The sequence below is a fragment of the Lactuca serriola genome, chromosome 4 (genome assembly GCF_051521515.1).
Source record: "Lactuca serriola cultivar US96UC23 chromosome 4, Lser_US96UC23_V15, whole genome shotgun sequence".
NCBI lineage: Eukaryota > Viridiplantae > Streptophyta > Magnoliopsida > Asterales > Asteraceae > Lactuca > Lactuca serriola.
This window is the reverse complement of record NC_136411.1, coordinates 68,787,985-68,814,954: the sequence shown is the minus strand read 5'-3', so window position 1 is coordinate 68,814,954 and position 26,970 is coordinate 68,787,985. Positions and strand designations below refer to the sequence as shown.

The following is a 26,970-nucleotide window of genomic DNA, read 5'->3' as shown; positions in this document are numbered from 1 at the left end:
AGGTCCGTTTCCAACGAACCTTATATCTACAAAAATGTGGCGAGAAACCCTACACTCCTAACAACACACCCAAGCCTTAAAACCTCCCGAACAAAACCCTAAATTCATAAATGACCGAGATATCAAATTACGATTATACCCTTGGCTTCTGAAGACACAATCGAATACTGGGATAACTTATACCAAGACACCCACATCCGAAATAGACCAAAAACTTACTTTACCAAAGCCCTAAGCTTTGAGGCAACTAATAACTGAGTCGCAGCCCCAAGCAACGGAGCAAATCTGAAACCGAGCGTTACAAAAAGGTTTACTCTCAATTGTCTCCTAAAACTTTTCAAGATCAACAAGACTCCCACCGACTTCTTGCCATATAAGATTCTCTGTCAAGGATCATTCCTCGACAAACAAATATTTAAGAGTTGGTGTGGGTTCTTATCAAGAAAACACTTCATACAATTGGTCTTAGTTGGTCTTTGTTTTAACTAAAACATCACAACTTCCAATTTCAAATGTGCTAGAGTAAGAAAAAATTTCTACTCCACATTTCATGAGGTGTTATAAACCTACTTTAATCAAAGTGAAACTTGGAGTAACTAAAGTATGACTCTAAAACTTGATTTGGAACGAAGTATGACTCATCTTCTTGATTTAATCATTTCAACAATACCTAATTCCTTTTCTTAGTCATATAAATGCACTAAGATGCTCTTAGAGGATCAATTGTGATATGGTTCCTAAATCATTAAGATGATCATTAAACATGATACTAAACTACTATCATTTCCTTTCAGATCGGAGAAACTTTTGTCTTTCTGCCTAATGGATTTTTCTTAATCGTTTTGCTATACTTTGAAACTTCTCAAATAATCAGAATTACACTTAATCTTATAAATATAACCATATTTACTGAACCATTAGTAAATCATGACGAATAAACTTTATCGTCATTTGTTGTGTATCTGACCAGTTCACATCAATGTGTACTAGATCATTTAATCCTTCACTTGAGTCACATATACATGTGAACAAGGAATTAGTCTCAATTTAACAAAGATCAAGATTCTCATACATCACACAATCCAAATCGCATGACTCCAAGTTTCTGTCCAATTGAAACTTGGGTGATGAGAATCCTTCCTCACTTGGTAAATTATAACACTACCACAAGTGATATAAGTAAGAATCAAATCAATTTCCAACATTGCTAATAATATAAATATAAACACCAATTTTCATAAATTCCATTGCAAGTAATCATAAAGAAAACAAGATAAAACGAAAATTTACTTTATTGATAAAATGCAGAAAACTTGTCCTTACAATGAAATACATATGAAAACTATGTTTCTAGATATTACTAAGCAAACTATCATAACTTCTAAGTAGCAGCTCAAAAATATTATAAGGTTTGTTTATGCTTATGTTTTGTATCAGTTATGACATCCTAAACTTTTATAAATCAATGAAAAACAATTTTTTTGGAAATACTTTTATGGGACCAAATACTGTATTTATAAATAATTTTTTTTAAGTAAGCATAAATAAAAAAAGTTTTAAAATGGCCGTAAAAATGGGGATGTCACGCATGGGCACTTAAGAGTTAAGATTTTTCGCTTCACGTATTTTTGTTATAACCTATAAAATATATCACTACTTACATTTAGATCTTTTAAGTTTTGATGAAAATATTTACTTTATGGAAATCTATTTAGAAGATTCATACAAGTTTCACGAGCTAGATTATAGATTATGACGAAATAAAATGGGCGTCGCGTGAAAAGATGAAAGAATAATATGTATTATTTCTTAGTGAATGGAGGCATTATGGTGCTTTTAAACAAACATTTGTCAGCCTTATTCACAATACGAGAGATATGTTTATTATGAAAAAATGAAGAACGCGGGTTCTTTAGTGTGAATAATATATGGTACTTTTCTCATGATTATTTAAATGTTAATTGCTTAGACGAGTAAGACTTTTTAGCACTCTTATATTTGTTTTATATCATTGCGGGTTCTTTAGTGTGAATAATATATGGTACTTTTCTCATGATTATTTAAATGTTAATTGCTTAGACGAGTAAGACTTTTTAGCACTCTTATATTTGTTTTATATCATTACATAAGGTGGGATTTATTTTTCAGTTTATGGTTGAAATATATTGGTTGTCCCACACCCTTTGTGTTTGGCAACGTATCTATGAATTATCCCTTTTTTTATTTGTTTTGGTATCATGTGAATTATGTGTAGCACTTTGCCTTTATTAGATAACTAGTGAAGAATCTCCGTTTTGTGGGGATTGAAATGCCAAAGAAATGGAGAAAACGAAAAAAAAATTATTTAGTTACATTGAGCACCAGATCTCCATTAAATCAAACACCAAATCTGAAATTTTAAACCTTACATCTAGCAAAAAAATATATTAGGGACGGAAAATGTTACAAAAACCTGAAATAAAGACCAAAATTGCAAGAGAAATAACAAAAAAATGCACCAAAGTACTTTTCGATTTCTTGCACTTAGCCCTAAAGGGGTTGCATGCAAGAAATAGCAACACACTTCATTAAAATAATAATCAGTGGTAGATATAAAGTTAAATGTTATGAAGTTTGGAAATCCCAAGAATAAGAGCAACCATTAGGTTGTATTTAAGGGGAACGGAAGTACTTCTCCATAACTAGTATAACACCATTGCAAAAAGAGATCTTTTTAGGGATTCCTAATCTTGCATCAGTTTTTCAAGATCCTGTTTCTGACCCTCTTGAGTTTCCGAATTATATTCAAAATCAGAAATCCGAATCAAAACTGGAATCATAAAGAAAAACATTAATCAACCTAACTAATATTAGCTATTTTAATACATGATATTTATTGGCATAATACCAAAAACATGCAACGATATCTTAATATAGAACTCCACATTGCGTATGAGATCCTTCATCAGCCACACTTTTTTGGCAAACAAACTAATTTACAAAGTTACTTGAAATCCTCTTTCGCGTGTCCTAATTTTGAAATAATCTGCATCACGGTTGAATAGTGTGATAGTATGGAGAGCATACTCATTATCCTCATGTAGATTCTGTTGATTAATGTTGATTTTAATGTTGATTAGTTATTACGGATGGGTAACAGTCGGCAGTTATCCATGATACTAGGGTGGTGGACCAATTTTTCAGCATTTTATTTACTCTATTGTAAGAATAAATAGGCCTGTTACAGCAGCCTTTCAAGTAGCTCCATTTTAGTTTGTGTTCTGTTTTTTGTTCAAGTTTTCTTCCCTGTCAAGAAGTATTCAATAAAGCTTTGGTTGTGAAGCATTACAATAGTGACTCATCCTCTTTGTTATCACCAGTTCAGTTTTAAGGCTTTGAATCCATCACTTGGTATCAGAGCACAAGCCTGGTGTTTAATTGTACATGCCAAAAATCATTCGATCCTCAGAAATGTCTCTCGTAACAAACACTTCAAACCCTCCCAAAGAAAACCCAGTTACATTTCAGTGCCCGGTTCTCACTGCTACGAATTATACGACATGGGCCATTAAGATGGAAGCCATAATGGATGCACAAGGGTTATGGGAATCCATCGAGCCGGCAACAGATGTGGTTGTAGATGAGAAGAAAAGCAAATTGGCTCGTGCGTTCATCTTCCAAGCAATACCGGAAGATATTTTGATGCAGGTGGCTAAAAAGAAAACAGCCCGTGAAGTGTGGGAGTCACTGAAAACTCGGTTCGTTGGAGCAGAACGAGTTCAGAAGGCCAGGCTACACACGTTAAAGAGTGAGTTTGAGGCACTTCGGATGAAGGACGGTGAGTCTATTGACGAGTATGCGGGGAAGTTATCCGGGATGATCTCAAAGTATAATAGTGTCGGTTCAACACTGGATGATGAAGAATTGGTTCGAAAACTCTTTGATACAGTAACAGAGAAATACATTCATCTTATTGCTTCCATGGAGAAATATTCAGATGTAGAAGAAATGCCTTTTGAGGAAGCAATAGGTCGATTGAAAGCCTATGAAGACAGGTTGAAGCTTCGACAAGGAGGATCGACAAGTGAAAGTTCATTGTTGTTTACAAAGATGGAGGGTCAAACAGTGAGTAAACAGAAGAACAAGGCACCTAGTGGTCGGGGTAGAGGCTGGAATGGTGATAGAGGCAGTAGAGGGAGCACACGAGGGGGTTGTGGGGCAGGTCGTGGTCGGGGTGATCAACATGACAGGAAATCGTCTCAAGAAGCTGGAAGATCTAATCGAAATACACGTGACAAAAGTCATATAAGGTGCTTTGAGTGTCAACAATACGGACACTACGCATCGGAATGCCCGAACAAGAAGGAACAAGAACAAGAAGTGAATTTAACGAAGGGAATGGAGGATGAACCAACTCTCTTATTGTGTGTTGAAGGGGAGGACATACCATCAATGGTAATGTTGAGTGAAGAAAAAGTGTTCCCTAAACTGCATGAAAGTCGAAACGATAGCAATCGTGACATGTGGTACTTCGACAATGGAGCAAGTAATCACATGACCGGGGAAAGAAACTTCTTTGCAGATTTAAACGAAAGCGTCACGGGTCGGGTTCGGTTCGGTGATGGCTCTACGGTTGAAATCAAAGGAAAAGGTACACTATTGTTCCAATGTAAAAATGGTGACCAGTTAGTAATATTGGATGTGTATTTTATCCCGGCTTTGACTAGCAACATCCTTAGTCTGGGCCAGTTAACTGAAGTGGGTTATGATGCCTGGTTACATAATGAACACCTATGGGTCTATAATGAGCAAGGAAGGCTTGTGTTGAAGGTCCAAAGGTCGGTGAATAGGTTGTATAAAATCGCACTACAGGTTGTAAAACCAACGTGTTTGGCAGCTTCCTTGGATGATGATGCATGGGTTTGGCATGCCCGCTTGGGACATGCTAACTTCCACACTTTAGAAATAATGGGAAAGAAAGGAATGGTGACCGGAATGCCTTGTGTCTCGCACCCCAAACAACTGTGCAATGGGTGTGTTGTGGCAAAACAAACAAGGCAAAGCTTCCCTAATGAAGCTCAGTGGAGAGCCTCCAAACCGTTGGAACTCGTGCACGCTGATCTCTGTGGGCCAATAACACCACAATCAATGGGAGGTAACAAATATTTTTTATTGATTGTTGATGATTGGTGTAGATATATGTGGGTTTATCTACTCAGATCAAAAGAAGAAGCGTTAGCAAAGTTCAAGATCTTCAAATCTCAAGTTGAGATGGAAACCGGGCATAAAGTGAAGATACTAAGGACAGATCGGGGAGGCGAGTTCAACTCACAAGCCTTCATCGATTTCTGTTGGGAAGGAGGAATCCAAAGGCAAACCACAGCGCCGTATACCCCGCAACAGAACGGTGTTGTGGAGCGGAGAAACCGAACAGTAGTCGAGATGACACGGTCGTTGTTGAAAAGCATGAACGTACCAGATCCAATGTGGGGGGAAGCAGTACGCCATGCAGTTTACTTGCTTAATAGAATTCCCACTAAGGCCGTGAGAGACTTTACTCCGTACGAAGGCTTGAAGAAAAGAAAACCAAATATGCAATATTTAAAAATATTTGGCTGTTTGGCTTTTGTAAAAAAGATGGGAGGTCATCTCACTAAACTTGAAGATAGAAGCATACCTATGGTTCATTTAGGTATAGAACCTGGGAGCAAGGCTTACAGACTATACAATCCTAAAGCTAAAAAGATTGTTGTGGCACGTGATGTCTTGTTTGATGAAGCAAAATCATGGGTTTGGGAGACTACACATGAAAGGTTGTCAGGAAGCATATGCATGGTACAACCCATATTCATGGGTAACATGGAAAATTCAAGTCCCACCAACGAAAATCATGGGGAGGAACCACATACTCCATTAACCCCAAATTATAATAATATTTTCTCTTCTTCTTTAAATTCACCAGGTACTGCAGATACAGAAGGCTCAAGCAGTGGGTTGACCAATCAAACTATACCATCTGATGCCTTCGATGACACCCCTGTACGGGGTACTTGCTCTATTCATGAAGTAAGCCAACGGGCCCCTGTGTTGACAGAAGCAGAGATGCGAGATTTGTATGAACAGGCCGGTTTGTTGTTGTTAAATGAAGAACCTGCTTCATTTCTTGAAGCAACAAAGGAGACCCATTGGATGAAAGCTATGCGTGCAGAGATAGATTCGATAAAAAAAAACCGGACGTGGACTTTAACCCGATTACCGCCCAATCGAAAGGTGATAGGGTTAAAGTGGGTGTTTAAGTTGAAGAGAGACGCATCGGGTACGATTACAAAACACAAGGCACGTCTTGTGGCCAAGGGTTATGTACAACAGAAGGGTGTAGACTTCGAAGATGCGTTTGCCCCGGTGGCTCGGTTGGAATCAATAAGGTTGTTATTGGCTTTGGCAGCAAAAGAAGACTGGCTTCAAAGTGAAGCTCAACAGGTCCAGAATCGGTTTGTCGTGAGAATCGATGCTTTCTTATTTAAAACTCCTACATTCGAACGAAGCCAACAAGAGATGCAGACCAAGATGAGGCAGATGAAGGGAACTTCCGCAGGGTAAGGATTAATCGAGTGAGATGAGGCGGTGGAGGAAAGAAGGCGTATTCAGACGGTGGTAGATCATCTGCTCTCGGTTTGTAATTGGGAGGTGAGAGCAGAACATAACATGCAGCAATTTGTATGGTAGAACATAACACGTAACAATTTAGAACAGTGGCTCTGACGAAAAGGAAACCCAACAAATAAAATAAAAAAAAACTATCCCTCGAATCAGAACAGAGTATTGTTCACAAGGGTTCTTTTTTAGTATATTATATAATAATAATAATAATAGTATTAGTTTTTATTGTTTAGCAGTTATTCTTTGACCCTCTATCTATATTTTCCTTTTTTCTAATAGACTAGTTTGTGTATAAATTGAGAGATCAGTAAAGAAATCAAGGAAATACATATGTTGTCATGGTATCAGAATAGTTACAAACAACTTCACAATAATTAAAAACAAAAAAACTCATAAGATTATATAAAATATTTGGCTAAGCATATATAGAATTATTTTTGTATTTCTGGTTATTATATAGTTCATATATTCTTTACCAATAAGTTTATATTTCATGTTAAAGTTATAACCTAATTTATCTATTTTATTAAGTATAACCGATGTATGTATTTTTATAAAAATTAATAATTTATTTTTTTTAGATTAAAATAATTATTTTTTATATATCAAATAATTTTCAATAGAATAAATATTTATATATTTAATAAAACAAATTCAGCTGTTAAAATTAAGATTAATCATAAATTTTATTTATTTAATAAAAAATTGAGTTGAATTTGATTGCTAACTATTATAAAAACTAGATTATGACTTGCGTTAAATGCGAGAAACATAAGTTAAATACATATCACATCAATAGGTGGCATTGTCTTAGGTAGAATTTTAATAAAAATATTAGTTAGATTCATTTTTAGAGTTTTTAAACTCAATTTGGTAAATAAAAATATTTAATATTTATATTAGAGTAATTTGGTTTTTTAATACAGTAATTTTAAATGATCCACGTGATCTTTGTTTTATCACAACGTGATGCGACTCCTTGATTAAAACATGTCGTGTAGTAGCTTTATGAATTGACTTTGGTCGATGTACAAACAACGTAAAACCAAAAGCAATAATAAGTTGTTATATGTACCAACAACGTTAAATTCTGCAAAAAAAAAAATAATAATAAAATAATAAAAAAAAATCGATAAACATTACAATTAAAGTGTATTGCCATAACCATAAACATCAATTTCAGACATTGTAATTTGGTCAATTTATAAAGTATTTTTTTCCTTATAGTAATTAAAATATGATTTTTTAGGCTACACCCAATCAAATATACATATCTTTTGATCAAATGAATTATTACAAAAAAAAAATTTTGAACAAAACTATAATATTAGTTTCATAATTTTCCAAAGGTTGACACTAATAGATAATAATGAACTTTCACAAATCAAATTCAGTTTAGAGGATTAATTCAAGAAGTGCATCCATGACTTCTTGTAGCTGAATTTGGAGAAATGCTAAGACCTACTGAGATATGAGGGAACGGTCTGTGAGGCTACGGTTGGTATCTAGAGGGCAATCAAAATTCAAATCGTTAGCACATATCTTTCCTACCTACTTCAGTTATCAAATTAGATCAAACTTGTCAAAATCAAATTACAAAAATACCTAGATATATAACCTAACAATCAAACAACATATTGTTCATAGAAATAAATGTCACAAATCTACAATTTACACATTATATATTATTCTTAAATTATATCTTACCTTTTCATCTTTAATGGTTACTAACACCTCTTTCTTCCCTATTGGTGTGACATAAAAGAACTATAGAGTACATACATGTTTAATCATACTGACAACAATCAATGTTTTTTTCAGAGAAATATTGATGTAAGTTTAAATTATACATTTAAAAAAAGTAAAATGAAATATAAGGGTAAAAATAATCCAAAAACTATTTGACATAATGTATATTTCATAAATGAAAGTTCAGTACATAAACCTCATCTACTTGTTAAAGATCAACAATAGCACGAAAATCAAACTTATGAAGGTAATCATCATTTACAGAGTAGATGATGGAGGATGAAGCGTTGCTACAATTAGCAGATGTGCTTTCTAGACTGGCTTTGGCAAGAAACTTAACAATAAAGAAGATTTTATTTTTGTTGCTTTAAAATAGGATCATTGATGAAGATCCTAGTCATAGTGAAGCAATTTGTGATGGAGAAATGTTTTGAAATGATGCATAATGAAGTTAATATAAATGTATATTCATTTATAGTAAAATGAAGAATAATACTTTGAAACTTTTTTAAGGTGTAAATTGTTAATCAGAGTAATGAACAAATTAACCTCTATAGTAAAATATTTTTCCGCATTAAATAACAACTACCATACGCGTTTGTTTGTTATTTCCAAATAGTGAGCAAACTGTTATGCATACCCATCCTAGAGTGTTACATTTATTTGTTTGCTTCTACAAAAACCAAAAAAAGTAATAAATATACAATGTCAAATGACATTATAAAGTAAAAATTGACACGAAATTTTGAAAAATAAGCATACTTTAGATCTTCCAAGCTCAAAATAACTCTCTTTGATAATTTATTTTTCTTGTTCACAAGGATTTCCATTGGGAAACATCTCACGACATCTCCAATAATATGTGTTATATAAGATAAAAAAAAATGGAAGATTAGTATAAAAGTTTTGGTATGGTGAGTGATGGTAAATAACATAATATCGTTATATAAATCGTTAGATTGTAACATATAAACTAACCAACATGTGTGTTCTCAACAAAGGCACCATCCAATATGACATTGAAATTTGCAAAAGAGAATCCATAAAGTGATCCAATCCACTCACTGCATGGTGTAACTTTGGTTATGATATAAATATTGATTTTTTTTTTCATTATCAACAAAACTATTTTTTGTTTGATTAAGACCAAGTTGTGGATTTTGGATGTAGTAACAACCATCCTCATGAAGTAAACTTTCAAATCTTTCAACCCATCTAGTAGTAACTTCTGCCTCAATCTTCCTTCCCTAAATGCATAACAAACCAGTTTATATATTGTTATATGTGGTTAGAATGAAATTGTAAGAAAAATCATAAATAAAAAAATTGTTATTACATGTTCATAAATGAGAATCATATCAATTTTCTAAGTCTTTGTTGAAGATCCATAAGCAAGATGTTTCATGAGACGAATTAAGTTGGTCTAGGAAGGTAATGTTGATTTGAGCCATGTTTCTGTTTATGAAAAAACTAATGATTGTTAAACGCATGTGACTCAACCATGTAATACGGATCAGGTAAAATAGACAAAACAGGTTCATTTCAAAATCATAGGGTTAGAATGAAAATATAATTTTAGGGACGAAATTTATAACTTTTGACATAACTCAAGGATGCCTAATGTAATTTAGTCTAAAACATACAATGTAGAAAGTCTTTTGCATGTAATCAAAATCAAAACCATAAAAATAAAATAAAATTCTTATCATCCAAATATGAATGATGTTATATACTTTTAAGAAACCTTATAATGCAAACCTGAAAATAAAGTAAGTATAAATATTTTTTACGAATGCTCATTAGAAAACATATCAAGCAGTAGAAGGGGACAACATTTGCAAGGGTATGGGTATTTAAGGTAAATAGAACGTAAATATAAATGTTGTTCTGCCCTCAATCATCATGCAAATAGTATTAAATGTAGATGAGTATCTTTTTATGTGGTGTATATAAATATACTCGTTTCATTCATCTATATATACCATTGTATTCGATTCATGATTACATTTGATAACCATCACATATTAAGAATATCGATTACACAAGTTTCAGGAATGTTGCAAACAGAGGATATAATGTTGATTATACACAGACTCACAAACAAACATAGGTCAACACATTAAAAAATCGATATAAATGATATAATTTTGTTTTTATAACTAAATGAATGAAACTAATTTGCTTAAAGTAAATTGATTAATTTTTTTTTCATGACCTCTCAACAGGAATACAGTAATAACAGCTAATAAGAATAGAGTAAATGTAAGAAACTGGAGAAGAATAAGGAGAACAAAGTAAAGAAACAACCTGGAAAAAAGAATTGGAGAAAAAGACCGCTGAAAAAAACATTATAAACCGTAGGACTCAATTCAAAATCCTAAGAATAACAACTTCAATGTAAGCGCATATAAGGTGTTTTTGAATAAAAAAATCATCATCTTCCAAAAAAAACTAGGATCCTAAGATATAATCTTAGAGATTTTCAGTTGTTCATTTGGAAAAAAAAAAGATATCAGTTATATTGATTAAAAATTTCAAATTAATTGCGTTGCTTATATAATGAGTTTTAAAATTCAAACTGTTATCTTAAATCGATTCATTTTATGTGCGATATACTGGGAGATAAATTATGAATAAAATTGATTTTAATTTTGACTCTCAAATATTTCGCTGAGTTAATGAGATTAGATTAGATTTTATATGTTAATAACCGAATTATTGATATGCTTATTTAATGAGTTTTTCAAAAAATAAATAAATAAATAAATAAACGAAGTTGAATTTTGAAGCCAAAAGCTATAAAAGAGTTAAATTAGAAACAATATTAATTAGAGAAACAATATTAATTAGAGAAACTGATATCTCATAGAAACTGATTCTATAATTAAATTTAACTGTGTTTGAATTTTATTTAGAGAAGATGATGTCAACAATTTGATCTAGGGTGAATAATATAAGATTAAAATACAATCAAAGGCCCTAATATATTCGCTGTTGAATTGAGTATTCTCTTTTAATAATATTTAGAGATTTCTATAGATGCATTATGTAGATATAATATAATTTTTTTTAATCATCCTTAATAAATAAAGAACTTTTTGCCACTTTTCAAATTCTTATGCAATTGGACATATGACATTTTCTTGATTTTTTGATTTATCTAAAATCCCACTTATCAATTTGTTATAATACCACCTAATCAATATATAATGAATAAGATGTATATTCTTGACAAACACATGTATATACAATGTTTGTTTCCTAAATATATGCAAATCAGAATTATAATGACATTTTCTTGATTTCCTAAATTTTAGTCGATATATAAACCAAAAGATACGTTTGAGTTCATAATTATAAGAAAACTATGTGCATATTTTTGGAACCTGTAATCACACACCACTAATAATGAATTACATTCAAATTTCAAATTAATTCAGTTTCTATTACCATGTATGTATACTTTAGGCTGTGTAAAAAGAATTCAGAAAATCATATGATATATGCTAATATAAATTCCATAGTGTATATTATATGGAATGTTATATGAATTTAGATATATTATGCCATGATCATGTAATTTTGTTCTCCTTCCAATGATACGAACCATCACTTGCAAATTGAAGTCGATTTATCAGCACTCATAGAAATGACACCCTTGATTTTTGCATGTATGTTTCCTTCACCTAAAGTTTTTATTTGATCGCTTCTTCCTCCTCCAGCCCTTGTCCACCTTCCACATTGTAGGTCTAAGTTATCTCTCCTTATTTATATATTTCGAAAACAATCGAGTCGGGAACTAGAAATCGCTCGTAATTAATTGTGTTATTCATATTTGTTTGGCAGCCGGAATCTGTTTCAGTTTAAAAAGGATTCAGAGATAAATGGTTATCACGAAGGCCTTCGTTCAGGTTTAAATTCCATTGGTTACTCTTTGTATTCATCTCTTTGTTTCCAATTCTTAGTTCGTTTGAATGGAGCTTATGGACGTCGGAAGTTCATGAAGATGTGTTAGACCTTTTTACCCCTGCTTGGTTGCTTTTGATGTGACGTTGTTTTGTTACTCAATGTTCGTGTGTTCCTCCCCCTTGGGTGATGCTTTCTTTGGTTATTTGCTAATGGGTGGATGTTTTATCTTTTCTTTTGATCTTGCTTGAAGTTTTATATTGGTTAAGATACTTTAACTTCTGTTTGGAAGGAGTGTTTTCGTTGTATATTTTTTTGCTCGGCTGTTGTCATCATTGATCTCATTTCCTTCCCCCTCTCAAGTTCTTAAGTAGGTGGATTTCCTAACTAGCTATTTATTGTAAAAATGTGTCTTCTATGGTTATTTGACCAATTTACCCCTGGATGCATTGGGGTTTTTGAGTCTTATGTTCATGGCATTTTTATTTTGCCTCTAGAACGTTTGGGGAGTATGTTTTTGTTGCCCCTGGTTGTTTTGGTTATGTTGACTTTCTTTCCCCTGGTTTGTTTGCTTTTCTGACGTTTGGTTGTTGGCTTGGTGTTGTTTCAAAAGAAATCAAGACACACAAAATCACAACATCATCAGTTCTTTTTATTAAGAACCAGAAGGTTTTCATCAAACTTACATATAAAACCTCACTACAATATTCACTCTTCTCTCTACAAAGAATCCTCACTACAAACCTCTCACCTAATCTACACTCTATTACATGAGATTAGAAAGAAATAATAGATTCTAAGAACAAACCCTAGAGAGAAAAGAGACGAAGAAGATGAAGAAGCAAATCCGATCTGTATGTTCTAAATGTTACGCACACACATAGAGAAATATATACCCTAGACTAGTCAACCGGGTCACCAATGGATCAAATACAACCCGCGTGTTTTACACTTCAACCAAACCACATCTTCAGTCCAATATTCCTGCAAAAATACACAACATACCCTTCTATACAAAAACATAACAAAATAACAAAAACACAAATATTAAAGGATACATAAAAGGATATAAATGAATTATAAGTTTGTATTATAATATCTTGATAATTCAACACCCCTCCTCAAACTTATAATTCAACTCAATCAACATCGGTCCTGAAAAGGATCAACCATACCTAAACCTTTGCAAATCCATTCATGTTGTCCAACTACTAATGGTTTAGTAAAAACATCTGCTAGATTATACTCTGAACTTACTTTATGAATTTCAACAATTCCTTTTGAAACTCTATCTCTTATAAAATGAGTATCAACATCAAAATGTTTAGTCTTCTCATGAAATACTGGATTATGAACCAGTTTTATAGCTGACTCATTATCACAAAAGATAGAAACAGGTGTTAAATCTTTCAAACCAACATCAAACAACAATTTTAAAATCCACATTATTTCACATTAAATAACACCAAGTGCCCTGTATTCTGATTCTGTAGAGGACCGAGAAATTGTATCCTGTTTCTTACTTTTCCAGGACACAATGGTATTACCAAGAAAAATAACATATCCTGTTACTGATTTTCTGGACATCAAACACTTAGCCCAATCAGCATCAACAAAGCCTTTTAAAACCAGATTACCTTTAGCAATAGAAAAACCCCTTCCAGGATTTAACTTCAAATATCTAAGTAACCTAACAGCAACATTAAAATGAGATTTTCTTGGAGAATGCATAAATTGACTCAATACTTGAACAACATATGAAATATCTGGTCGAGTAATGGTCAAATAAATGAGCTTTCCAACTAACTTTTGAAAAAGAACAACATTATGAACAAGTGAATCATTAACATTAATACCTTCTTTTCTAACTACCACATTACAATCAAGAGGAGTTTTAACTGGTTTACAACCTAACATTCCAAATTCATGCAACAGTTCCATACAATATTTCCTCTGACACAAACAAACACCTTCATTTATATCTATAACTTCAATACCTAAAAAAAACTTTAATTTTCCCAAATCTTTAATTAAAAACTTGGATTTCAAAAAATCTTTAACTTTGTTAATTTCATTATCACAATTCCCACTCAAAATTATGTCATCAACATATACAAGTAGTATAACAATATTACCACCAGAGCTCTTAACAAACAGTGAAAAATCATTTACACTTTGAACAAAACCAAAATCAAGTAAAAAACCACACAACTTTTCATTCCATTTCCTAGGAGCCTGCTTCAGCCCGTATAAAGATTTCAATAGCTTACAAACTTTATTATTATCTTTATTATTATATCCAGGGGCAAAGACATATAATCAACTTCTTCTAACTCACCATACAGAAAAGCATTATTAATATCCAATTAAAATAAATTCCAATTAGAATTAACTGCAAGTGAAATAATCAATCTAATAGAAACCATTTTTGCAACAGGCGAAAAAGTTTCATCAAAATCTATACCTTCCCTCTGATTATACCCCTTAGCTACAAGCCTTGCCTTAAATCTTTCTATTTCACCATTGGATTTATACTTTATTTTATATACCCATTTACAACCAATGGGTTTCCTGTCAGGAGGTAAATCACAAATCTCCCATGTATTATTTCTATATATTGCTTCAATTTCCTCATTCATAGCATTTATCCAATTAGGATCCAATGATGCTTGGTAATAAGTTTGTGGTTCAACTGATTTATTCAAATTTGTTGCAAAACATTTATTGTCAAAACTAAGAAAAGAATAATTAACTGACCGTTCAATTCCAAATTTATATTTTCCTTCTACAATAAAATCATTAATTTTTTTAGGAAATTTAGACTCACGACTAGATTTTCTAAAAACAAGTTGTTGAGAATCAGTATGACTTTCCTCAGAACTATTAGTGGAGTCTGATGTAACAACCTCAGGTTGCGAAACAGAAGTATCACCACCACGTATACCTTCCTAATTAGGTATTGTTGCATCTAAAGGAGAATTAGCATCAATGACAAAATCAGTTGCACCAGATGGTTGATTAACAACTGAGTCACCGTCCTGATTATTACTCTCAGACTCTCTACTATTTTGATCATCATTAATATTTTCAGAGACCAAAAGTTCATCATAGGAAAATGGATCCCAAGAACCCTTAGCATGTGAAAAAGTCGACTCAAGAGACTCAGAAAATTCAATAGATTTAGATGCCAACTTAAACGGAAACACAGTTTCATAAAATTTCACATCCCTAGAAAAGAAACAATAACCATTGTCAAGACTAAATAACTTGTAACCTTTTTTAGCACTTGAATATCCAATCAAAACACATTTATCAGATCTTTCAGAAAATTTATCAGTATTGTTCTTGTAGCAAAAACTAAGCACCCAAAAACACGAATATTATCATAAGTTGGAACACGATTATAAACCAACTCAAAAGGTGTTTTCCCATTTAAAACAGAGGATGGAGTTCTATTTATTAAAAAAACTGCAGTCAGAATAGAATCTCCCCAGAACCTTTTAGGCAAACCAGCTTGAAACAACAAAGACCTAGCAACATTTAATAAATGTCTATGTTTCCGTTCAACCACTCCATTTTGTTGTGGAGTGTGAACACATGATGTTTGATGTATAACTCCTTTAGTTTTAAGAAAACTTGCCATTTTTATGTTAATAAATTTTGTTCCATTATCAGATCTAATAATCTTTAAATTGACATTAAACTGATTTTCTAACAACATAACAAATTCATGAAAATAGGTAAACACTTCATCTTTAGACTTCATCAAATAAACCCATGTTGCTCTAGTATAATCATTTACAATAGTAAGAAAAAATCTAAAACCACCAATGGATGTAACTCTGTAAGGACCCCAAACATCTAAATGAACAAGTTCCCCAAGACTAACTGACTTGTGTTCACTCAAAGGAAAAGGCTCTTTAGTTTGTTTGGCCTTATGACAAACATCACAAGGCATAACTGGATCATTTTCAAAATTCAAAAAAGGTTTTAAACAATTAAGTGCCTTATCAGCTGGATGTCCCATTCTATTATGCCAGGTCAATTTTGAAACAAAACATTTATGATTATTAAACACTGAGTTTGACCTACCTAGCAATTGATTTTCCAAATAATAAAGACCTCCAAACTCTTTACCAGTCTTCACAGTCTCCATTGACAGTGAATCCTGAATAAAGCAATTATTTTCATCAAAAATGACTTTACATTTATTCTCTTTACAAATCTTATGAACTGACAAAAGACTAACATGAAATTCTGGAATAACAAAAACATCAGATAAACTAATAGAATTGGACAGATTAATATTTCCAATCTTATCTATTTTAGCAGTTGAACCATTTGGATGATCAACTCTCAAATTAAGTTTGGAAACATCAACCAAATCAGAAAGATGTGATTCAGAAGCAGTCATATGCTGACTAGCTCCTGAATCAATAATCCACTTCTCTTTATTAAAGAAAACATTATTACAAAACATACCCGACATATTAGCATTAACAAGTACTCCTTCAGATAATTCCTTTTCATGAAGAAGAGACATTAACTTTGTATATTGATCATTTGTTAGAAAATGATGATCAGACTTATCAGAAGAAACAACAGAAACATTAGCACTATCACTAATATGAGGAGACACAGTAGACACAGTAGACGATTTATTAAACTCTGATTTGGGTTTAAAATCCTTAGGATACCCAATAAGCTTATAGCACTTTTCAATAGTGTGTCCTTTAATCCCATAATTCTTACAGATTAAATTCTGATTTCTTCCTTTAAATTTTTTATTATCAGAAAATTTACTAGCAAAAGCAGAAGAGTGTTGATTTTTATTAGACAGAACTTAAACATTTCCATGTTTCTGATTAGACTCTTCTCTAGAAATAATAGAAAAAGCAGTTCTTACATCAGGCAATGGTTCCATTATTAGAATATAACTTTTAACCTGGTTATATGGGTCATCAAGACCACTAAGAAACTGCACAAGCTTCATTAGTTTAGAGTGATTTTTAGAACTAGTAGCTGCTTCACAAGTGCAATCAGGACACTTTGTTAAGCCATCAAACTCTTTCCATAGTCCATCCAACTTACTAAAATAATCAGACACTGACAGAGTACCTTGTGTGAGACTATTAATTTGTTGGTGAACATTGAAAACAACTGACCCATCAGCCTTATAATAGGTTTCACAAAGTTCATTCCATACATCCAAAGCAAATTCAGAACAGGCATGTCTAATATAAATGGATTTAGAAAGAGAGTTAAGAATCCATGAACAAACTATAGCATTAACCCTGTCCCACTTAAGAGATTTAGTGGTATCTGTTTTATCCTTTAATTCAGTTCCTTCAATAAAACCTTGTTTATTTCTGGCTTTAAGAGCCCTAGTCATAGAACTTTTCCAAAAACGAAAATTTTCAGTACCAAGAAGTTTGAAGCTTATAATAGTTGTTACAGAATGATCAGAAGGATGCAAATAAAGAGGATCATCAAAATCTATGGCATCTATTTTTGTAGATGACGCAGGTGGTGTATCAGTCATGATTATAAAAACCAATCAAGACTCCAGACAAACAAGAACAAGAATTAGAGAAAAAAGTGTGTGACTTACAAAGATCCTCTATAAAGTGCTCAGCAAGCAGCAATGTAGTTCCGATGACTCTCTATCACAGATTCACCGCTGAAAACCAACTTGGGCATTCAAATGCCAGAACCAATCTGATTTTAGAACCTTGTTTGCACGATCTTAACGTTGACCGTTGAGATAGCGTTGACCGTTAGGATTAACCCTAAGCGTTTACAACTATCATGAACGTTTACTCTTAAGACGTGACAAGAGAACAACCAGATTGATGATCACCTCACAATCTCAACAGATCGTAACAACTCTTCCAGATCACAAGATCCCAGGAGTAAAAAAAGAAAAAACAAAGAATCAGACCAAATCTAGACACAAGACCTGAAACCCTAACTTGAAGAACCAGATCTAGACATAGATCTGAAACCCTAACTCGAATCTAGTTAGAAAACCAAAAACAAAACAGCCGCAACCAGGCTCTGATACCATCAAAAGAAATCAAGACACACAAAATCACAACATCATCAGTTCTTTTTATTAAGAACCAGAAGGTTTTCATCAAACTTACATATAAAACCTCACTACAATATTCACTCTTCTCTCTACAAAGAATCCTCACTACAAACCTCTCACCTAATCTACACTCTATTACACGAGATTAGAAAGAAACAATAGATTCTAAGAACAAACCCTAGAGAGAAAAGAGACGAAGAAGATGAAGAAGCAAATCTGATCTGTATGTTCTAAATGTTATGCACACACATAGAGAAATATATACCCTAGACTAGTCAACCGGGTCACCAATGGATCAAATACGACCCGCGTGTTTTACACTTCAACCAAACCACATCTTCAGTCCAATATTCCTGCAAAAATACACAACATACCCTTCTATACAAAAACATAATAGAATAACAAAAACACAAACATTAAAGGATACATAAAAGGATATAAATGAATTATAAGTTTGTATTATAATATCTTGATAATTCAACATTGTTGCTATTGTTTTAATCTTGGGTGTTGGAGTCCTTTTTTAGAAATTTGTAATCTTTAGTAGATTTGAGTTGTTGGTAAGATGCCCAGGAACATATAGGAATAAAGAAGAATGATTAGGACGAATTTTCATTATGCTTCAACTGTGACACGATCTTTCTATAATGTTTAATATTTTTTGGCTACACAAATTGTGAAATTGATGGGAAGATGCCTACACACCAACCTAAAAGTTCAACCTGTAATGAGCCAGATGGTCAATAAGAGAGTTGGAACATGAGATCTAGAGTTTGAAAGAGAGTTTACACGAAGAATAGTTCATGGTTAAGCATGTTGATTAATTGATGTCAACATTTCATTACTATTACTAACTTTATGTTCTTAAGAGAAAATAAAGGAAAGATCAGTTAAACTTATGTATATTTTTTCAAGTTTAAAAAATCTTACATATTCTAATATTCTGATAATAAAATAACATTATCATTATATGATTTTTTTTAAACTTAACTATTATAAATAAATAAAATATTCACTATATTTATTTGGAATAAAGGACAAATAGAGTATGAATATTGCACCGTTAAATCGTGACTTTGTATATTACCATAAAATAGGTGTTAATAATATACATGAATTGGTGCTCTACAGACCATTATTTTAACGATATGATGGTTCATGCACTCCTTAAAAAACTTGAGAATATAATGTAATAATTTAAATTGCTTTTGTGTTCATAAAAAGCGATTGAGAGATTGGTTGGATTGTGAGATTGGTTGATATAATTTGAAAAGAAATTGATATTAATAATTTTTTAAATTTAAACATAATTGCAATAACTACCATTGTAGAAACAATACCGTTTATCCAATCAAGTAGTTTAAAATGATATTTATATTATCCTCTTTAATAAATAAAGATTTTTTTAAACAAATGTGAGTCTCTAATCAGTTTTGACACTTGTCATTTTGTGATATTTTTCAAATAAATAATATCCACATGTCAATTTATGGGTTTTTTTTTTTAAATTTTAAAATTAAAAAACCACATAATCTTATACTTATATATATGTAAAATATGAAATGTAATAAATATTATAACAGATTACAATTAATAAGTTTCTTTAATTTTTATTTCAAAATTTTATTTTAAAAAATATTTATTATTTACATTTTAATATTTTATTTTTTAATCAACCCATGTAATATACAAGTTTTACACCTAAAACCTAATAGATAATATAATAGAATTGTGATGAATTTTCTCTAAAAGTGTTTAAAATTGTACATTTATAATTTGTTGAAGCTGAAAGGCAATAATATCATCAGCCTAAAAAATTGTCTATGCGCTCAGGCCTGGTCCAGAACTCGTGTAACCTGGGCGGGCTGGGCCTCTTTGAGGGGGAAGGCTTGATTTTTTGTGAAACACAATTTGTTATTTACTTATTTACTTATTTATTTATTTATTTTGTTTTATTTGAAGATACTGCCATTTACAACGAGCCGCAGTCGGAGAGGAAACATCGGAAATGGAAACAACGGTTCAAATAAATTGTGACAACTCTTCGACTATCCACTATTAGTTCTCAAACCACTGAAGTTGCTCCCTCTTCGTTTTCAACCAGGCAAGCTATTTCACAACATCTCGATTTGTGCGTTTTTGAAAGGATTAATTTGATGTTTAGTAGCTCATGTACGGTGGTCGACAGGGCCTTAATAACTCATTGCAGTATTTTACTTTCAGTTTTCGTCGATACTAAGCACTAAATTGTTTTTTTCCTGCATATTGTTCCTTTACAATTTTGCAAAATGAAAGATGCATATAAAGGGATTTTAGTAACTTTATTTGATTAACTAGGGTTTGATTAAATTTGGTATTTTGGTGTATATAACTAGTGTATCTTTTGTTGAATTTGCATTTACAAGGGATCTTGATTATTTAATTTTCCTTCAAATGCAGCGATGACTAAGACAAGGAGTTTGCCCAAAAGCCAAAATCGTGGTGATGGATGTAGCAGGAAGAGGTCCATGACTCGTGGTGCAGCACCTTGGTCAGATCTTGACTATCATTTGCTTTATTTAGTTATGATGCAACTTGGAGCCTTTGATTTTGTTGCATTTAGTGGAGTTTGTAAGTCATGGAGGTCAGTTGCACTCTCTAACAAAACAAGGTTTATGGCATCTACACCACCCATTTCCATATGGATCATTGAGCAGGGTAATAAGAGAGAGTACACCCTACAAGACTTTGATGGAAAAAAGTTCAAATTTCGCATTCCCAAATCCAGTGGCAAGACCTGTGTTGGAGTAACTTGTGGTTATTTGGTCTTGTTCGGGCTAAAGCCACGTGAGTTTTGGCTTATTAATCCTATCACAAGGCATGGACTTGGTTTCCCCAAAGTCCCCAGGGATCTTGAACCTGTACCTGATGAAGAAGAAGCTGATGAAGTAAGAGTCAGGGCTATTCTAGTCTTTTCCCCTTCAATATCTTTGTGGGTGCTTGTTGTCTTATGTAGATGCACCTCCGAAATATGGTTTTCAATAGCTGGTAAAGCAGAATGGGATTATGTCTCCTCCCCTTCCGGCATCATTGATGTGCATGATTTCAAGGGGAAGATATATGCAATTGACATCAATTCTCGTTTATATGAACTGGGATTTGATCCAGAGCCCAAACTGATGTTACTCAAAACCAAGAATATTCTGGACTCTGACATGGTATTTATGGAGTTTGTATGTTCTGGTGAAAACCTCTATGCTATGGAATGCTTTTCTTTTGATGAGTATGAGGTTCATGAACTAGATTTTGGTGAAATGAAATGGGTGTCTCCAAATAAAAAGACAATGGAAGAATATGCATTTTTTGCTAGCGACTTGAAACATAGTGCTACTATCAAACGAGAGTTGTGGTCTGACTCTTGGTTGCAGTTTCACAAGAAAAGTGCTTACAATTATAAAAGTGGAAATGGCGTGTTTTTTAATGCAGACGTATGGTACTTCCCTCATGATTGTTTGAATGTTGATCTCAAACAAAAATGATAGTATTAGTCTTTGTCTATGCATATGTTGCAATTTTTTTGGTTTGTTGTTACCAGTTAGTTTTCACTCACTCTATGGTACAAGGGGCACAATGTGTCAACTATATCTTTCATTTTGTGTAATTTGATGTCCATTTGCTTTGAATATTTCGATCTCATGTCTTTGGATTACTTTCATCTATATTTGTGCTGACTACTTTTAAAGTGGAAAATTATTTATAACATATGGAACAAAGGATTCGAAAAATGGATTTACTCATGCCCAAAGAGTGATTAAAAATGACAACATGCAATTAGAAGGTAAGGGGTGGTTGTTATGCCAATTATCATGGAAAAGAAACTTAATAATTTATATTGCTTATTTTCTAAGCAAACATTTCTTCACTCTCAGAACATCTGTTCACATTTATTTTTTGTGAGAGAATGATCTGTTGTAATTTGTAATACTATTGTCTACTTTATCTTTTACGTTCCACCTTTCTTAGGTGCATATTTTTCTAGGATATTTATATTGTAGTTATAATGAGAATGCCTTTTATTACTTATTTGAAATTAACTAGATCTAAGCATGGTTTGTTAGATTAGGTTACTAGGTGTAAGACCTGTGTACTATACGGGTTTATTAAAAATAAAAAGTTTAATATAAATATGTAACATTAAACATTTTATAAAATAATTGAAAAAAGAAAGTAAATCAATGAGTTTGTAAGATTTATGTGAATTTATTCTCAAATTAATAAAATGATAATCTTACATGAATAGAATAACAAGCTTCCATATATGTAACCGTAAATTCTGAAAATTTAATAAAAAATGACATGTGGAAAATAAGAAAAAAAAAACCAAAAAAATCATGTGGCAAAATAAAGAAGAATAAGACATGTGGAAAAAAAACCCTTCATTTATTAGAAACCATTCAATATATCTTTTAGAGTAAATTACAGGAATGGTCATTGTGGTTAGGGTTAGTTTGCGTGTTCGGTCCATAATTATTTTTTAAACTTTATGGGTTGATTTAGTTTCGGATTTAGTTTTTGTTATGCCCTTTCTTCTTATTTTTTTAGCCTGTTTATTATTGCTTTTATTTTTTTAGGAATATTAAGTTAAATGAGGCGTACCTCACCTTTACCCTTTCCTGGAAAAATCATCACCGCCATCACTAACACCTATCACTCACCATCACCAGCATTCTTGGCTGGAAAACCCACACAAAATATATACATGTATCTGATAATACAAATATGGGAATTGAGGAATCATTTCTAATAAAGCAAAAAAACCTTCAACTATATAAACACACAAATAAGGAGAATATTATTTAGGGATGGTAGTGAATGGGAATCCATTATGTTTTTTATATTTTCTTTTTGGCTAGCTAGGCTAGATCCCGACATTTGCTTGGACATGAGAGTGAATAAACCTTTGTGTTCACCTTTTATGTTTCATCTTTTTTATTATTTAAATGATTAATTCATTTGATCCCCATCATTTTGTTCTTATACTTATTATTTCTTATTATTTTTATTTTTATGTTTTATCAGTATTCTTTATTCTTTACCAATTTGAAAATGGATGTCATAACCTGGACCTAAAATTGTTATTTTTTGTATTTATTTTTTTGTATTTATGATCTAACTGGATTCCACACGAAATCTACAACAATTTTCTTAATATGTGTTTGACTGAATGTAGGGATTCATTTATTGATGAAACACTTAAATATTTTGGTTGTAGAAAACTGTGTAAAAATTTTCAAATATTCTATCCCACGGGACTATACTAGGGATGAGCGTGGGACGGAACCGGTACCAACCAGTATCGTTCTCGATTTTCTTAATACCGAATTTGAAAGAAAATCAATCTCAAGTGTCGTATCAAATTGTGTGGATGCAATTCTATTTCATATTAGAAATAAACTAAAAGGGATAAAAGAAAATTGAAAATAATAATAATATCAAGGATATAATAGTCATTTTAAGATTGAAGGAGACCAAATATGCAACAAAAAACTCTTAAGATGACTATATATATCTGCAATTTTAAAAAGATTTAGACTGTACCCACAAAAAAATATAAACTATAAACCATAAGGACCATATTTATAATTTTGTCTATATTTTTATTTCGTAAATGCTAAAGCCCATAATAAATATTAATTAAAGTTAAATGTTCATGTAAATTATAAGGGATATTTATATTTGTAAGTTCTTACCGTTAAAAACTTAATATGGTAAATTTGTTGAAGCTCAAGACGTAAGGGCAATATTGTCAATGCACTTAGACTTGAGGTAGTGGATGCGGTAAAGGGTGCACTCCACTCCATTGCCACATCAGAGTGGAACACCGCCCCCTTCTTGTGGTTTTGGTGCGTTAGAGACCGCAATGTGGCACTTTAAGGAAGTGTTTTTTTTTTTTTTTTTGGATGTGGCATGAAAACAGGTAATTGCTGCAACTTTTGTGGAACTATAAAATGGGCAGTGGGCCCATTTTTTTTAACCTATTTCACGATACTACCATTTATAACAAGCCGCAACCGGAGAGGATCAGAGAAAACATCGGAGATAGATGCAACAGCTAAAAAACATTGCGACAACTCTTCGAATCTCATCGATTAGTTCTTAAACCAGCTCAACAGCTCAAGTTCCTCTTTCCTCGGTTTCAATCAGGCAAGTTATTTTCGATTTTGTGTAGTCTTTGAAAGGATTTGGATCTTTGTTAGATCATGTTAAGTGGTCGACAGAGCCATGATCACTATTTACAGTATTTTACTTTCAGTTTTTGTCGATAACAAGCACTAACTTTTTTTTTTTTTTTTTTTTTTTCTTTTTCTGTATATTGTTTTTTTAGACAAATAAAATTCATTTCTATTTTAATATGGTTCAGTTTTAAATGCCAAAAAGACTATGGTTGCGTATCGCTCAATTAGAAACCTGGGATTGATCGATTTCAAACTTATATGATCCTGTTTTCTTATATTCATCTTTCTATTAGTTTAGCTTAGTTTCCTTTGACTTTTTCTCATTCATTTTGGTATTATTAATTTAGATTAGACATGTGCTGATTTATACCTGCGTATATGCTTACTAATGCAATCATGAAATAGATATTATTTGTGTTTTTGTTTTGATTTTCTGCTTAATACTATAATTTTTTAAATTTTGGTAATTACTCATAACTCATATGATGATATGAAACTGATTATCTTCATAGGAATGTGCATAGAAAGTGCTTTAGTTAGTTTATTGATTATCTAGGGTTTGATTAAATTTGGAATTTTGGTTTAATGTAAGGCTTTGATTACATGTAACAAGTGCTTTTTTCTCATTTAAGAATCCTATTAGTTATGTTTGTAGCCTTATACCCTGTTTGTAGGTAGTGTATCCTATTTATGTTGAATTTGCATTTACCAAGATCTTGATTATTTATTATTTCTTCAAGTGCAGTAATGAATAAGACAAGGAGTGTGTCCAAAAGCAAGAATCGTGGTGATAGATTAGGCACGAAGAGGTTCATGACTGGTGCTACAGCACCTTGGTCAGATCTTGACCATCATTTGCTTTATTTAGTTATGATGCAACTCGAAGCCATTGATTTTTTTGCTTTCAGTGGAGTTTGCAAGTCATGGAGGTCACTTGCACTCTTGAACAAAAGCAGGTTTATGTCATCCAGACCACCCATGTCCATATGGATCATTGAGCAGGGTAATAAGAGAGAGTACTCCATGAATGACTTTGATGGAAGAGAGTTCAAATTTCGCATTCCCAAATCCAGTGGCAAAACCTGTGTTGGATTAACTTGTGGTTATTTGGTCTTGTTTGGGCTAAAGCCACGTGAGTATTGGCTTATGAATCCTATCACAAGGCATGGATTTCGTTTTCCCAAAGTCCCCAGGGATCGTGAACCTGATCGAGACGGAATCAGGGCTATTCTTGTCTTTTCACCTTCAATATCTGCATGGGTGCTTGTGGTCTTACGTCGATTCCTCTCTGAAATATGGTTTTCAATAGCGGGAACAGGGTCATGGAGTTATGTCTCCTCTGAGGAAGGCATCTTTGATTTACATGAATTCAAGGGGAAGATATATGCTATAGACACTGATGCTTGTTTATATGAACTGGGACTCGATCCTGAGCCCAAACTGACGCTACTCAAAATCAAGAATGTTCTGGATCCAGACTTGAGGTTACCGGAGATTGTATGTTCGGGTGAAAACTTTTATTTTATGGAAAACTTTTGGGAATATGTGTACGTGGTTCACGAACTAGATTTTGATGAAATGAAATGGGTGTCTCCAAATGAAAAGACAATGGATGAATATGCCTTTTTTGTTAGCGAGTTGAAGCATAGTGCTGCTATCAAACGAGAGTTGTGGTCTGACTCTTGGTTGCCATATTACAAGAAATATGGTTTCAGATATACAAGTCGAAATGGCATGTTTTTTTAACAAAGACATATGGTATTTCCCTCATGATTGTTTGAAAGTTAATCTCAAACATGTATGATGTTAGTCTTATCTTTGCATATGTTGCAATTTATGGTTTGGTGGTTAGTTGTCACTCACCCTTTGCTTCAAGGGGTACAATGATCAATTATATCTTCCTTTTTAAGCAATTTGATGTTCATTTGTTTTGAATATTTTGATGAATGTCATTTTCAATTCCATGTTTTGGATTATTTCCTTCGGTATCTGTGTCAACTACTTTTTAAGTTGCCATCATTTGGATGAATTGGAACTTAGATATAGTCTGCCAAAAGCCTAATGTGATGGTTACCAAGAAAATGAAATTGTGCAATTATAAGTTGTAGTTATGCTAATTAAAGAAACATATTAGTTGTAACTACACATTTTCTAAGAAGTCACTTGTCCACTTTCAAAACCATCACATATTTTTTTATGAGAACCATATGTTGCAATTATAAGCTGTAGTTATACTAATTAATAAGAAACATGGGAGTGTAGTGGTTGATGAGTGAAACTATAGCTATGAGGCATATGGTTCAAATCCTAGGACACCCAAAATATTGTTAGTGTTCCGTGATTGAGCTCATATTAGGACAACCAAAATAT

The 26,970-nt window shown here is 32.4% G+C and overlaps 3 protein-coding genes across 3 annotated transcripts; 2 read left to right on the top strand and 1 right to left on the bottom strand.

Annotated features, from left to right (window-relative positions):
• Positions 1-15,242: 15,242 nt before the first annotated feature.
• On the bottom strand, positions 15,243-17,836 carry LOC145098490 (uncharacterized). The gene is made up of 5 exons (XM_079036126.1): positions 17,144-17,836; positions 16,544-17,056; positions 16,387-16,462; positions 15,792-16,254; positions 15,243-15,651 (listed from the first exon to the last, which is right to left on the bottom strand). The coding sequence occupies exons 1-5, from the start codon at positions 17,834-17,836 to the stop codon at positions 15,243-15,245; spliced, it is 2,154 nt and encodes a 717-aa protein (XP_078892252.1).
• Positions 17,837-20,352: 2,516 nt separating this feature from the next.
• On the top strand, positions 20,353-22,073 carry LOC145101826 (uncharacterized). The gene is made up of 2 exons (XM_079039098.1): positions 20,353-20,489; positions 20,825-22,073. Exon 2 carries the CDS (start codon positions 20,827-20,829, stop codon positions 21,901-21,903), a length of 1,077 nt encoding a protein of 358 aa, XP_078895224.1. The 5' UTR covers positions 20,353-20,489; positions 20,825-20,826; the 3' UTR covers positions 21,904-22,073.
• Positions 22,074-24,407: 2,334 nt separating this feature from the next.
• LOC145101825 (uncharacterized) lies at positions 24,408-26,537 on the top strand. The gene is made up of 2 exons (XM_079039097.1): positions 24,408-24,568; positions 25,346-26,537. The coding sequence occupies exon 2, from the start codon at positions 25,348-25,350 to the stop codon at positions 26,344-26,346; it is 999 nt and encodes a 332-aa protein (XP_078895223.1). The 5' UTR covers positions 24,408-24,568; positions 25,346-25,347; the 3' UTR covers positions 26,347-26,537.
• The last annotated feature ends 433 nt before the right edge of the window (positions 26,538-26,970 follow it).

What these genes read in the sequence shown, in the direction of transcription:
- LOC145098490 (XM_079036126.1), bottom strand. Translation starts at nt 17,836, where the DNA reads ATGACTGATACACCACCTGCGTCATCTACAAAAATAGATGCCATAGAT. An exon ending in CTAATCAGAAACATGGAAAT is followed by an intron (nt 17,057 to 17,143) that starts GTTTAAGTTCTG and finishes GGAAGAAATCAG; the next exon opens with AATTTAATCTGTAAGAATTA. An exon ending in TTTGGAAAATCAATTGCTAG is followed by an intron (nt 16,255 to 16,386) that starts GTAGGTCAAACT and finishes AAAATGATCCAG; the next exon opens with TTATGCCTTGTGATGTTTGT.
- LOC145101826 (XM_079039098.1), top strand. Translation starts at nt 20,827, where the DNA reads ATGACTAAGACAAGGAGTTTGCCCAAAAGCCAAAATCGTGGTGATGGA.
- LOC145101825 (XM_079039097.1), top strand. Translation starts at nt 25,348, where the DNA reads ATGAATAAGACAAGGAGTGTGTCCAAAAGCAAGAATCGTGGTGATAGA.